The following is a 13495-nucleotide window of genomic DNA, read 5'->3' as shown; positions in this document are numbered from 1 at the left end:
AAATGATAGGACAAGCCAAGGCCGCAAAACCTCCTAATATGATGTCATTTTGCCGAGCACACATAACACCTATATTCTGTGTTAATAAACAATAACTTGAAATCTGAGCCGTGGATTGAACTCCCAAAGTGTATGAGCTCCATAAAACAGGGTTTGGCTGTAACAGGAAGGCATCAGCCCCTGGGGATGTGGGTATCATGGAAAACCATTAACCCGTCACTATGGGAGCTGTGCTTCTGTATTGTTGAGGGACTTCTGGCACTATAAAAACAGTGTTACTCAAGACTGTTGCTTTTAACACCATGGTTATTTGTAGCACAACAGAACTTCCCTATGGGAATGAAATTTTGTATTTTAGTTCTTTCCTATATTCTAGAATATCAGAAAACACTTTTTTTATTTCCTGGTTAGATATAGGCAAAACAATCATTACACCCCCATAAAATTTCAAGACATCGGTCAACTTTTAAAATATGGGAAACATAACTTCCCTATTGGATTGTGATTTTGCATTGTAGTACTTTTCTACTATTCCACTGTTTTCAGAATGGTAGAATTTTGGAGAATATTTTTATTTTCGGGTTAGACAGACAAGCTTTGACAATAACAATTCCATAAGAGTTCAAGAGATCTTACAAACTAAAATATAGTGATTTTGTGTAAATTTAGCTCCGCTCACCCTACATTGAAATTAAAATTGAAATTCATATTGTTGTTGACATGAATTGACATTGACAAAGTAAACAAAGATGAAGTTAGAATCAGCATATGAAGCATGTTTAAATAACAAAAATTGAGGAAAAAAGTGAAAAGTTTAAACAATACCACCAGAGATGAAGTTTAACTTATGTGCTAAACTTGTAAAACTTAAAGTGCTAAACTTAAAGGAATAGTTCACCCGAACATGAAAACTTGCTGAAAAATTTACTCACCCTCAGACCATCCAAGATGTTGATAAGTTTGTTTCTTCATCAGAACAGATTTGGAGAAATTTAGCATTAAATCACTGGTTCACCAATGGATCCTCTGCAGTGAATGGATGCCATCAGAATGAGAGTCCAAACAGTGTCAATTTTTCAAGAATACAAATTGAGATTTATACATCATCTGAAAGCTGAATAAATAAGCTTTCCATTGATGTATGGTTTGTTAGGACACTATTTGGCTGAGATACAACTATTTGAAAATCTGGAAACTAAGGATGCAAAAAAAAAAAAAAGTTGTCGCCTTTAAAGTTGTCCAAATGAAGTTCTTAGCAATGCATATTACTAATCAAAAATTAAGTTGTGATATATTTACGGTAAGAAATGTACAAAATAACTTTATGGAACGTGGTCTTTACATAATATCCTAATGATTTTTGGCATAAAAGAAAAATGGATAATTTTGACCCATACAATGTATTTTTTGGCTATTGCTACAAATATACCCCAGCGACTTAAGACTGGTTTTGTGGTCCAGTCACATTTGTATGCTACGTCACCGTACATTTAAACTACTGTATATTTGCAGCATTTTTAGACAATGTATAGTAGTCCGTTGTAGTCAAGACCACCTAATCCGAGACAAAGACAATTGAGTGTTGAGACCAAGACAAGACCAAGACCAGACCAGCATTGCTCAAATTCATCTCTAAAGGATCCACATTAACTGCCTGAAAAATGTCTTATTTTTACTCATTAAATACAAAAATAAGACACTTACAGAGCTGTTACCAACCAAATTAAATCTCTAACAACAAAATTCATCTTTGGACTGCAGTGGTGGCACAGAAGATGCATCTGAATTGGTACAATTACAAATGCATAATGTTGAGAATAATGTTTAAAAAATTGTTTACTGAATGTTTTCATAAAGGCAATATCTTTTTTTTTTTCAAAACATTTCTCTTGCTCATGATATTGCTTAATTATATCATATTATAATATAAAAATCCACATCTCTCACACTCCAGCACTTATACTCTAAAGCACTTTTTTTGCAACAATATCTAGATTTTATGGGGTGTATTACTTTTGGTGACATTTTTGACACAGTCCCTCAATAATTTCTGACCTGGCATAACAGTACAAATCATTTGTTCTCAGCCAGGGTCCACTATGAGGCCTCAACAAACTTCCAAGGGGGCCTCAAAGATATTTCTTCATATTTGGCTATTTTTATAAGGAATATACATCTTTCTAGTCATGCTTAGCTCTAAAATATTTTGAGTGAGTGGAGGGGGGGGGGCTTCAAATAATGTTGTGGACAATAGAGGGCTGTGAAGTCAAACATTTTGAGATCCACTGGTATAAATCAAATTATTTATTTTTGTTATTTAGTTATTACATTTGAAGCAGAAAGTTTACATCCCATTAATGATGTTGTAAATAAATCAGACAATTTAGTTATATGATATCCCCACAGTTGCGGCCTTGAAACAAAATCCTGAGTCTTCTTAGTCTAAGACCGAGACAAGACCAAGACCATCAAAAAAATGGTCTTAAGACTTGGTCTCAAGACCAAGACCGGTCTTGAGTACTATATATCTAGTAGTCGGTTATATGGCAAAATGTCTTGAAATTGGAAAACAAGACACGTAGATCATGAAATTATTTTACATTATTTAGTCCTGTGAAAAAAGGCTAAAGTAAAATATTTCCCTGCTGAAAAAAACAGCTAAAACCAGCCTAAGATGGTTGGCTGGTTTTAGCTGGTCATCCAGATAGAACAACCAGCTAAAACCATCCTGACCAGCTTAGCCCGGCTGGTCGACCGGCTATAACCAGCTACTCCAAGCTTAAACCAGCTAAGACCAGCCAACAAGCCTAGGCTGTTTTTTTCTCCATGAGAAAAACTCATCTTTAACACATAATTTCTTTAAAATGAGTTAAAAGTCAACTGTCTTATAGCCACAGATCTGCTATAGTTCAGAGCTCCTGCAAAACAGTTTGACTGTATATTTGGTCAACAGCGCCACCTTGTGGGTGAACGACAATTTGACCGTTTTATCCAAGTAGCTAAATTAAAAAGTGATCTCCTTCTCTGTGTCTCACGAAAAACATTTACACCAATTTAAAGTCTAATAAAGAAATTTTACACGAGTATTGTAGAAAATTCTTTATTTACCATTTATTGAGGCGTTCCAACGTGTAACAAAACTCTTAAAACACTGAATAAAGTCAAGAACACGGTTAAAGTGAAGTCTTAAACCGTTTAACCTACATGCAGGCACTTCTTATCATAATGTACACAGGGCCATGAACTGGAAATGAACGGATAATCAAAGTAAAAAAAACATTGTTTTCGAATGATTCTGCACACATGGACAAAGAAAACGTTTTTCTACAATCCTGTCCTACAGCACAATGGACAACACTGCACTTTTTTTTATATATATATAAACCATAAATATAAAAGACAATGAAAAAAGCAAAACACCAAATGAAAAAAACTAAATAAAACAAAAAAAAGAGCCAAACATCTAGGCTGAGACTTTTCAGTTATTCTTTAAAGTATTAATTAAAACATTTGGCAGTTATTGCAAAAGCTTTTTAGACATTTAAATAATTAACCTAAAACCTCTGGGGGGAAAAGCAGAGGTGTAATTTGACAGTCTAAAGTAAAAAGTTTCCACACTTTAAATGAGATACTGAGGACAACCACTTTGATGCGTTTCATGATTAGCATGATTGTCTGGTTCTCTAAGGCATGATAAATACGACAATGAAAATGACTTCAGGCACCTCCATCTCAAGCACTGCGAGGCACATATATTTAACCCTGACCGACCGTCAGTGAGGACTAGTTGGCCTGGTTCTTCTTGCTCAAAACATTGAGAAGGTTCTCAGACATCAGATAGGGTCGTTCTGGGCTGCCATCGTTCCTCTCCAGGTCCTCCACTGTGATAAATGAATGTGAGAAGAGATGTTGAGGAACAAACAACCCATGGTTTACCTTTCGCTAGCACACTAGAGGAAAGGAAAGCGACATGCCTGAGTTCAACACCTCACACACAATATAGTCAGACCTTAATAGCAAATGGACCTTCTTGCATAATATTTATTAAAGACTGGCACGTTAAGTAGCAAAGCACCTAAAAGACAGTGGAAAAGACTGCAGACAAAGTTAAAGGCTTCCCACGAAGGCAACAAGGTGCTTTTCCAAAGTACGTAGTTTTCAAATTGCAACCAAAAACAAGACAACCTTAAAGTGCATTTTAAAGTGCAGTGTAAATTAAGAGCAACGTTAGAGGTTTGTCCACCATAGAATGGAACAGCAGCAAAACACAGTACACTCAAAAAGGACAAAATGCATTGTTCATCTGACAGCACAGACAACTAAAACACTGAATCAAAAAAATTGATTTAAAACAGCCAACTGATTATAAAAACTATGTATGGTAACAAGTCTGAAAGTTGTTGCCTTAAAGTTGTGCTGCTGAGCAGATGAACATGCAAAGCAGAAGGCACTCACTTAAAGATGAACATGAAATCAACACTGACCTTATTTGCTTTTCTTAATACACATTCATATTGTTCATAATTGCAAGCCACTTTATCATCCAAATTCTACTCTTGTTTTAATAGTAACACTTCACAATAAGGTCCCATAAGTTAATAAATGAACTATCGTAAACTAACAATGAAATACATTTGTTACAGTAATGCCTATTTATTCATCTTTGTTAACAAAAACACAACTGTTCATTGTTAGTTCAAGTTTAATAAATATTAACAGATTAAACCTGCTTTTAATAATCAGTATTAGATTCTGTTGAAAATAACTGTTAAGATTAAGAAATGTTTTAGAAGCATTTTTCATTGTTGGTTAATGTGATCCAAGTAAGCTAACAAATGGAACCTTATCATAAAGTGTAACCATTTTTATGATTTAATATCCAGTTTCACGTCGATAAACATTACATTATTGAAGAAAATAGCTTGTGAATGCAGTTTCATGTTATTCTCAAGATCATTTTCCCTGACTGTCTGTTTATTCCCTTAGCATACAATTACTGAATGACTGAACTGAATGATCATTTAATAACTGCAGGTATGATTGAACCTTGTGACCATTCGGTCTCTATATGTTGAAATATAAGCATATTTAATTTATTTAATTACAAATTTCCATCAGTTTTCCATTGTTTTGTTGGGAGCCGTCAGCTGTATCGTCTCGTCACGTGAAGTAGGGGTCCGAGCCTCATCTGCGTCCTTCATCAGGATGTCACGCAGCTCTGTTGTCATGTAATATGTTGTCAGGCCGTGCTGCAGAGCCGTCATTGCGCTCAAGGTCTTCACCTTTGTGTGGTGTTAGTGATGTTTAGCAATGTAAAGACATCAGAGGGAATAAGCTAAGAATTGTGTAGGTATGATAAATGTGAAATTAGGTTTGTGAGGAACAGATGTTAAAATATGAAGGTGTTGAATAGAAAACCCATGGAGGAATGGAGGGAAAAGAGAGGGAACAGCCATAAAAGGAGAAAGAGAAAAAGAAAGAATCAGGTTATTGAGATGAAAGACAGAAAAGCACATCAGTCCCATTGAAATGACACACCTTAGTCAAGCAGGTACCATAAATGGGTTAGAAACACCTCATACCAGAATATATAAGTAGTATATATAGTAAATTCTCAGTGTACCCGTGCCATGAGATGTTTAAACTGAGCTACATGCACTTCCATGCACAACGAAGAGTCAGTCGGATCATTAGTGACACGAGGCTTCAGCCAAAACAGATTCAATATTTCCCTATATGCAGCACTAAACCATTTCTAAAGGATCACAATTTTCAAGTAGGGGATGTACATTTCTTTGAATTGATTTTCTACCTTCCAGAGTAGACCTTGATGGCTTGATATTTAGACTCATGCTTTAGCAGTTTCTGGAGTTAAAACATTTATTAATGGCAAGTACTCACAGAAGCAGAGGAAGAGTGTGTCCACACACATGGCATAAACACTGAAAAACCCATGGGCAATGAGGTAGGAGCCCACCAACACAGTCTGGAGAAAAAAAAAACAGACATACATATTCCTACAGACAGCTGCAGCTTTTATTTAATTTTATATAAATACAGGTAGCACACATGCATACACTAGTGTTCAAAGGTTTGGTTTTTATTTGAAAGTATGTGATTTTAAAAAAAAGTCACGTTTTATTCAACAAATAAGATTTCTATAAGATTTCTATTCCAAATAAATGTTTTTCAAACTTTGTTCAATAAAGAATTCTGAGCAGATGATTTCTGATCATGTGACACTGAAAACTGTAGTAATGATGCTGAAAATTCAGCTTTGATCACAGGAAGAAATTTACATTCTCATATATATATATATATATATATATATATATATATATATATATATATATATATATATATATATATACAAATAGAAAACATTTTAAAATGAAAAAAATTCCCAGTATTACTGTTTTACTGCATTTTTTTATCAAATAAATGCAGTCTTGGTGAACATAAGAGACTTCTTTGAAAATATAAAATCACTGGATGAGCCAATGTTGCTGTGTCTTTATTTTCCAGCATGGCCATTATATGGACATTACAATTTAGACAGATGAGTTAATTAAATAGAATACGGTTCATTTACATTTTTATCATTTATAGTCACACTCGATCACTCACCAAAATAGGAACCCAGTAGTAATGGAGACTGGGTGCGGCGCCCTTAAACGCATCCGTATGTCCTGAGAAGAAGAAGAAAGCGAAGATCCCTGGGGAAGAAAAGGGGGAGTGAGAAAGCCGCTTGATGTATTCCATCAAAATGTAGTTCAACTTTGTCTCACTCATCTTCGCATTAGGTCAGCGCTTCACGCATATGGAGTTCCCTGTGCATCCCCTGCGGAAAAGTAATTCTCCCCACTGATAATTCTGTTACTTCTGCTTCAGTCAGTTACATTTACGCATTTAGCAGACGCTTTTATCTAAAGCGACTTACATTGCATTCAAGTTACAGTTTTTACATTTTATCAGCTCTTTATTTACTCTTTTCTCCTCAAACAATCATACAAACAATTATCCATAACTATCTGTTCTAAGGATATCAGTGGTGACTTACAAACTGATCAAATTTGGGAGCCGATCACATCATCTTCAAAAGACCCAAATCATCAGATGATCCATTGGAAATTACTACATAGACTCTATCTGTCCCCTTTAAAACGCTTCTATATGCATGCGTCACATTCCCCAAATTACAGTTTAGGTGCGCAGGGGACACTCTTTTCTTCTTAAATAACTTTTCTGAATTGGCTCTGTCTCCACAACAGAGAAACTTACTTTTAGCTGCTCTTACTGCTGCAAAGAAAATGTAAGTCAGTCGCTGGGTTCTTCCCCATTCAATGACCAGACGTGTATGGGGCTGATCTTTGCTTGACATTGTTTCTATGGAACTATCTACAGCTCGTATTCATGGAGCAAAGACAAAAACTTTGAAGACCTGGAATTCTATTTTTGCCATTGTTAAATCTTTTGTTTCTTCTTTTTGATGTATAATTTATTTAGAATTTGTGTATATTTTTTTATTTATCTTGTGATTGGGTATTGCACTTTGTACTTTTCTCCACTGCAGTGTCTTGTTTTTCTCGGTGTCTTGTGGGTCTGCCTGGTGGGTTGGTGGGTGGGGGGTATGGCTGCAGTCTGGATTTGTGTGTTATATTTTGTGCTGTACTGAAATGACTGCTGAATAAAAATAATTGTTCACAAAAAATAAATAAAAAAAATAAATAAAAGAGTTCAACTTTGTCCGTTGTGTATAAACCTAATATTCATTTCAGTGTTATATAACCAGTCTAAACTAGGAAACTTACCCACAAGCCCCACAATGAGGAGTTTTCCGAGGAATAAGATGAAATCGGTGACCTTATCCAGGACTACCACCCTGTGATGAGTGAAAACATGTGAAACATTCTTCAAATTCAGCCAGCCAACACCAGCTTACAGAAGTGCCTTACTTCCTGCACCTTGCCTTTTGAATTTTTTTTAAATTATTGGCTTATGTCCAAATTCATGCACTTCTTTCATGTTATCAGCATCATGTTTCATTGTTTGACAGTGCAACGCTCATGTTGTGAAATGCTAACAATCTAAATGTTAAAATCCTGCACTCAGTTTCAATTCTATCAACCCTACAGTTTGAAGAGGTTACCTACCGGATTACATTTCTCATGAGGAGGAAGAAGGCATCACGTGCTGATCGGCAGAAGTTTTTACCGTATATGGCCACCTGCGGCAGAAAAAAAGCACTTATTCAGCAAAGATTGCATATAGAGATGCTATAAAGACTATATATAGTCCCGTGTGTAGGAAAAAAAAAAAAAGGATTGCCTCCTCTTTGACACTTTAGTGAATGGGTGCCGTCAGAGTTCAAACAGCTGACAAAAAGATCACAATAATCCACAAGTTATCCAAAGAACTCCTGTCCATCAATTAACATCTTGTGAAGTGAAAAGCTGTGTTTATAAGAAACAAATCCATCATTAGAATTTTTAACTGTTGCTTCCGGCTAAAATAGTCCTTTATCTTAAAAATGTCTCTCTTCAGTTGAAAAAGTTCTAAAACAATATGTGGGTGGATTTTGATGTGAAAAAACAACAGGTGGAGGACTTTTTTTCTGGAGGAAACTTTATTATGGATTATGGACTAGAAGCAATGGTTAAAAGTTAAAAAAAAACCTTAATGATGGATTTGATTCTTACAAACGCGCAGTTTTTCTCTTCACAAGACGTTAATGGACTGAACTGGAGTGGTGTGGATAATTGGGATGTTTTTATCAGCAGTTTGGACTCTCATTCTGACGGCACCCATTCACTGCAGAAGATCCATTGTTGAACAAGTGATGTAATGCTAAAATTCTCCAAATCTGTTCTGATGAAGAAACACATTCATCTACATCTTGGATGGCCTGATGGCGAGTACATTTTTAGCAAAATTTCATTTTTTGGTGGACTATTCCTTTAAGTTGTAGTGGAAGAACACGCACCATAATGTAGGTGTTTCTGTTCATGAACTTGATGAATTTCTCCAGGCACCAGAAGCAGCATTTCAAACAGCACAACAAGAACTTGGCAAATTTATTCTCTGCTCCTGTGGAACCAAAAGAAAGCAAAAAAATAATTCACACATTAAAATTCAAACATTATTGTGAATAGTACGGGATACAGCAATGGATAATGTTCAGTATCTCAAAATGGGAAGCTGCAGGGTCTCTAATCACCCTAAAGGGGTTTATTTTGCAACAATGACCAGCTGAATGTACATTGACCATCTTATTACATGACTACTTATAAATAAAAGGACATGAATTATTGCTATGAGTTGACGTTATTTTATTATGTGAAAAGAAAGAGGCTGCAGAGTAACCCCACAGAAATTAAACTACCATAGCTCTGTAGGAAAATAGTCAATTACATGCGTTAACCGTCATTATATGCACATATTCCATAACATATTGCAGTGATTAACCAATTAAATCAATTTTGGATCTGTTAATGTTTTCCTCTTACCCTTGAGTTTGTGGTCAATATACTCCAGCAGAACCCGGATAATCTGGACGATGGCGAGGATGAGAGAACCAAACGCCAGAGAGCCTGTGTGATATCTGTGTGTGGAAAAATGCATCAAATGTATCAACTAAATCATGCTTCAGACCCAAATGACACACTTTTCTAACATGTATATTGCATACATCTTTTTCTAAAGCCATACCTGAGGGATCTGCCCAGAGAGGCACACAGCGGATATGCAGGCATGTCATTGGGTTTATTAGGAGCCCAGTAGTAGGATGCAAACGCCCCTGCCAGAGTCATCTGACCCAGAGCAGTGACAAAGTTTGCACACCAGAAGAACAGGAAGACGTTGTAGAATTGAAGGACGATCAGGTATTTGTGATATGGCGTTTCCCCACCAAAGAAAGCAAACAGGCACTCAGACCGCGGACATTCTCTCTTTATAGCAGAGAGAGTGAAGTTCTGGAAGAGTCGGAGAAATGAGAAACTGGGATCATGCACTTTAGGACTATCCTACATATTCAAAGTATATTAAAATGTAATGTATAATACACAGTGTAATGTGTGTAATATTTTAACACTATAATTATGGATGGATATGTATTTACGCACCTCAGGGTCACAGGTTAGTCTTGCATGTGGACAATCGGTTTCATTGAAAACCTTATAAACAGGTTCACTGGATGTAGAGAGGAAACTGATCAGAGCGATTAAGGACTAGTGCTGGTGTGATCAGGACAAATATGTTAAATACATGACTTTTTATAGACAATACTGTGTTTAAGGGAAAGGAAAGGGGGAAAGGGAAGTGATGTGTGGCCAAGTATGGTGACCCATACTCAGAATTTGTGCTCTGCATTTTAACCCATCCAAGTGTACACACAGTAGTGAACATACACCCGGAGCAGTGGAGAAGATGTATTTAAAGAAGTGTTTTGGATATTAGATTACCATATAAATCTATGAGGGCTGAGTTACTGGGAAATGTATTGCTATAAAACATCCGTAACCAACCTACCTACCTACCTCTTCACTGACAGTCATTCATAAGTATCTGTGTATTCAGATTTAATATTTTAATTTTTTTTTTTTTTATTGTGTAATTTAAAATGATATTAATTTAATTCAGTTTTAGAAGATGTATTGACTAATGGTCATTCAAAAGTGTCTGTGCATTCTTTTTAATATTTATTTAAATAAAACATTTTTAAAAAATTGTAAATGTAATTTAATTTTGGTCAATGTTTTGACAGTGAACTGTTCTTTTTCAGGAGGCTCCTTAAATCATGTAATGGACTTATATTTGTTTTAGGGAGTGACTCAGGTGGTGACCTTTTGCAAACTGACCTTCCATTAGAGTGATTTTAATTAATATTAAGTGAGTGACTGCAAGATGTAAGTTCCTGTCTAATAGTGCCAACACTGATTAATAGGGCTGCCCTCGACTAAGGATTTTTCTGGTTGACTAGTAGTCTTTTATTTTAAGAATTAGTCGACTAACCTGTATGCATGTTACAGATTACATAATCTGAGAATATTTGTTCTCCATTTGAATTGGTTCATTTGAAAGTAGACATTTCATTCTCTATAGATATATTTTAATGTCTGTAAGGCAAAGATATACACAGAGTATCTCGCTCAAGTTCACAGAGACGGCAGAAAGCACATCATGTTTGCTTTCATTATTTCACAAAAGCGTTTTTTGTTGTTATTGTGAGTGCACACAAATAAACGTAGAGTCTTCACAGATTTTAAAGATGTGTTACTCTTATCTGTATGAGCAAAAATGAGGGAGTATTTTAGGAGCAAGTGAGTGCAGCGGTGCCTCCATGTGTCCTGCAGTGAGCTACTGTTCAGCTCCACACTCCGCACAGACACTTGAATACCGCACATTTCTCTAGGTTAAAATTAGATTGAGCGGCCATGTAAAGTTGCTAATACTTACATATTTCAGATAAGCCATATTTGAGATCGATGAATGATAGTCGAGCGTTTGGATGTCCTGTCTGATGTACTGTATTACCAAAGACTAGCCGTTAACAATCTGTCTGTCACGAACTGCGTGATTTCGCCTGGGCAAAGCAACTAATAAAATTTTGGTCGACCAAGTCTCTTCTGGTCAACTAACGATTAGTCGACTATTAAGGGGCAGCCATACTGATTAATGTTTCCTCTTCAGTCTTGAGTCAAGGATACACTGCAGTGACGCCCCAGTACGCGATGACTATGGTCAGGAGGAAGAAGGTAAAAATAGGGTAGAACAGCGAAGACATCACATAACCGACAGCCCTGAAAGAGGACAAAAAAAAAAAAAAAAAAACAGCACAGAGTCAACAAGACTTAGAGGTAAAATAGGTACCATGTCTTAAAACTTAAATATCAGACAGAATCCCAGTAACAAGATGATGTTGATGTGGAGACGTCAAGTCTTTACTACCGTTTCATATGGATTCCCAAAAACACAAACCTGCTGGCCTCCTTCATGAGCTCAACAGCGATCCGGATTCGGTTCCTGAGGAAGATGAGGAGAAGGATGATGATGACCTCCAAAATAGCCAAGATGATGACTGCAGAGAGGAACAGGAGTTACTTTCACATTTAAAACAGTTACAAACAGCTAAATCTACAGGCCCATAGCAAAACTACTTGACTTTTCTTAGAGGAGTTATGAGAGAAAAAAAAAAGACTAGCCACAGCAAAACAGTAATAAACCGATGACTAAATTGTCTACACAAGTTTGCCCATGCAAAACTTGATGCCATGATGCTAAGGGTGTTGCAGGTGGTTTTCAGCATGTTGCTGCGCATTTGACAGTGTGTTTGAGATGGTTCCTTATTAGCCCTAATTAAAAGATGATTTTATGATAATGGCTTGGGTTCATCCTTCAATTTTGTAGTACGGATTATAAACTGTAGTTTAATATTTAAGGTCTTTTTCAAATTCCTAACCCCAAATAGGAGCAATAGTAAGAGTGTGGCTACTCACTAAAGGCCAGCCAGGTCTGTCTGATGTGTAGGTACACAGAGAAATCGGGCTGGAAGCCCAGCTGCTGTAGGGTGATATTAGAACCAGGTGTGTCCTTCAGATTGACATACTTTATGCTGCAGTGAGCAATGCCTGTGTAAGAAACAGACAAATGATTGACAGTTTAACAAATGAAGAGTTCAGATGCAAAAGCCTCTAAGTGCCGTCGGAAATTTTCTTCTAAAATGAGCATTTTTATCAGACTCCTATATTTATGTTCGGCTATTTCACTTTAATTCCATAGAAAATGACCTATACATTGCCATTAGAGTAAAATTACTGAACATAAACACAGGAGCCTGATAAAAAAAAATTTCTTTTTAGAAGAAAATTTCAGATGGCACTCTTCAAATATACTAGACAGGATGAATGGATTAAAGAGAATGAACCATACCATAGGCAACGACAGCGATCACCATGATGATCATGACCCCGACCATGATTCCAGCCAGAAAACGCAGAAGAACGATGAAGATCAGACTCAGCACCACAGCGATCAACAAACAACTGCATGAAGAAACAGATTAACACTCAGTCACAGCAGGAAAGACATTAATTGAAATAAAATAACTATTAAGTTATATTATACAAGTAACCACTTAAAGTAGTAAAATGAACTGAATATAAAACTATCATAACTAATATAAAAATTATAGGCTATCATGATTATATCATATTTCTAATATTCATTTAGTTTAAGCTGAAATACTAAAATTAAAACTGAGAATACCTAAAATAAAATTGAAATAATCAATCATAATAATAACAACAACAACAACTAAACAGAAATATATAAAATATATAAAAATAAATGACAAAAATACAAAAAATGATTAAAACTTATAAAAAACTAATTAAAATGATTAATCAAAATAACACTGATCCAGATATTAACAATAATTATTTTTAATTAAAGACAGGATATATATTCAGTAAACTTACATTAGGATCCAGTACCAAGA

At 35.7% G+C, this 13495-nt stretch overlaps 1 protein-coding gene across 2 annotated transcripts in view; it reads right to left on the bottom strand.

Annotated features, from left to right (window-relative positions):
- Nucleotides 1-2287: 2287 nt before the first annotated feature.
- LOC306867515 (choline transporter-like protein 2) overlaps nucleotides 2288-13495 on the bottom strand; it is a 22474-nt gene continuing 11266 nt past the window's right edge. The window contains exons 9-22 of one of the 2 annotated variants that reach the window (XM_079413192.1): nucleotides 13476-13495; nucleotides 12928-13040; nucleotides 12495-12626; nucleotides 11977-12076; nucleotides 11706-11798; nucleotides 10122-10206; nucleotides 9709-9971; nucleotides 9507-9601; nucleotides 8984-9087; nucleotides 8154-8227; nucleotides 7812-7882; nucleotides 6628-6716; nucleotides 5902-5986; nucleotides 2288-3881 (exon numbers count right to left, since the gene is read on the bottom strand). The exon at nucleotides 13476-13495 is cut by the window's right edge and continues 64 nt beyond it. In XM_079413192.1, the coding sequence (XP_079269318.1) occupies nucleotides 3784-3881; nucleotides 5902-5986; nucleotides 6628-6716; nucleotides 7812-7882; nucleotides 8154-8227; nucleotides 8984-9087; nucleotides 9507-9601; nucleotides 9709-9971; nucleotides 10122-10206; nucleotides 11706-11798; nucleotides 11977-12076; nucleotides 12495-12626; nucleotides 12928-13040; nucleotides 13476-13495 (1422 nt within the window). In that variant the 3' untranslated portion in view covers nucleotides 2288-3783. The remainder of the gene's footprint in view (nucleotides 3882-5901; nucleotides 5987-6627; nucleotides 6717-7811; nucleotides 7883-8153; nucleotides 8228-8983; nucleotides 9088-9506; nucleotides 9602-9708; nucleotides 9972-10121; nucleotides 10207-11705; nucleotides 11799-11976; nucleotides 12077-12494; nucleotides 12627-12927; nucleotides 13041-13475) is intronic. The other variant, XM_079413191.1, reaches the window with a different exon arrangement.

The sequence above is a fragment of the Barbus barbus genome (genome assembly GCF_936440315.1).
Source record: "Barbus barbus genome assembly, chromosome: 4".
NCBI lineage: Eukaryota > Metazoa > Chordata > Actinopteri > Cypriniformes > Cyprinidae > Barbus > Barbus barbus.
Note: the sequence above shows the minus strand (reverse complement) of the source record. Positions and strands in the feature narration are given on the sequence as shown.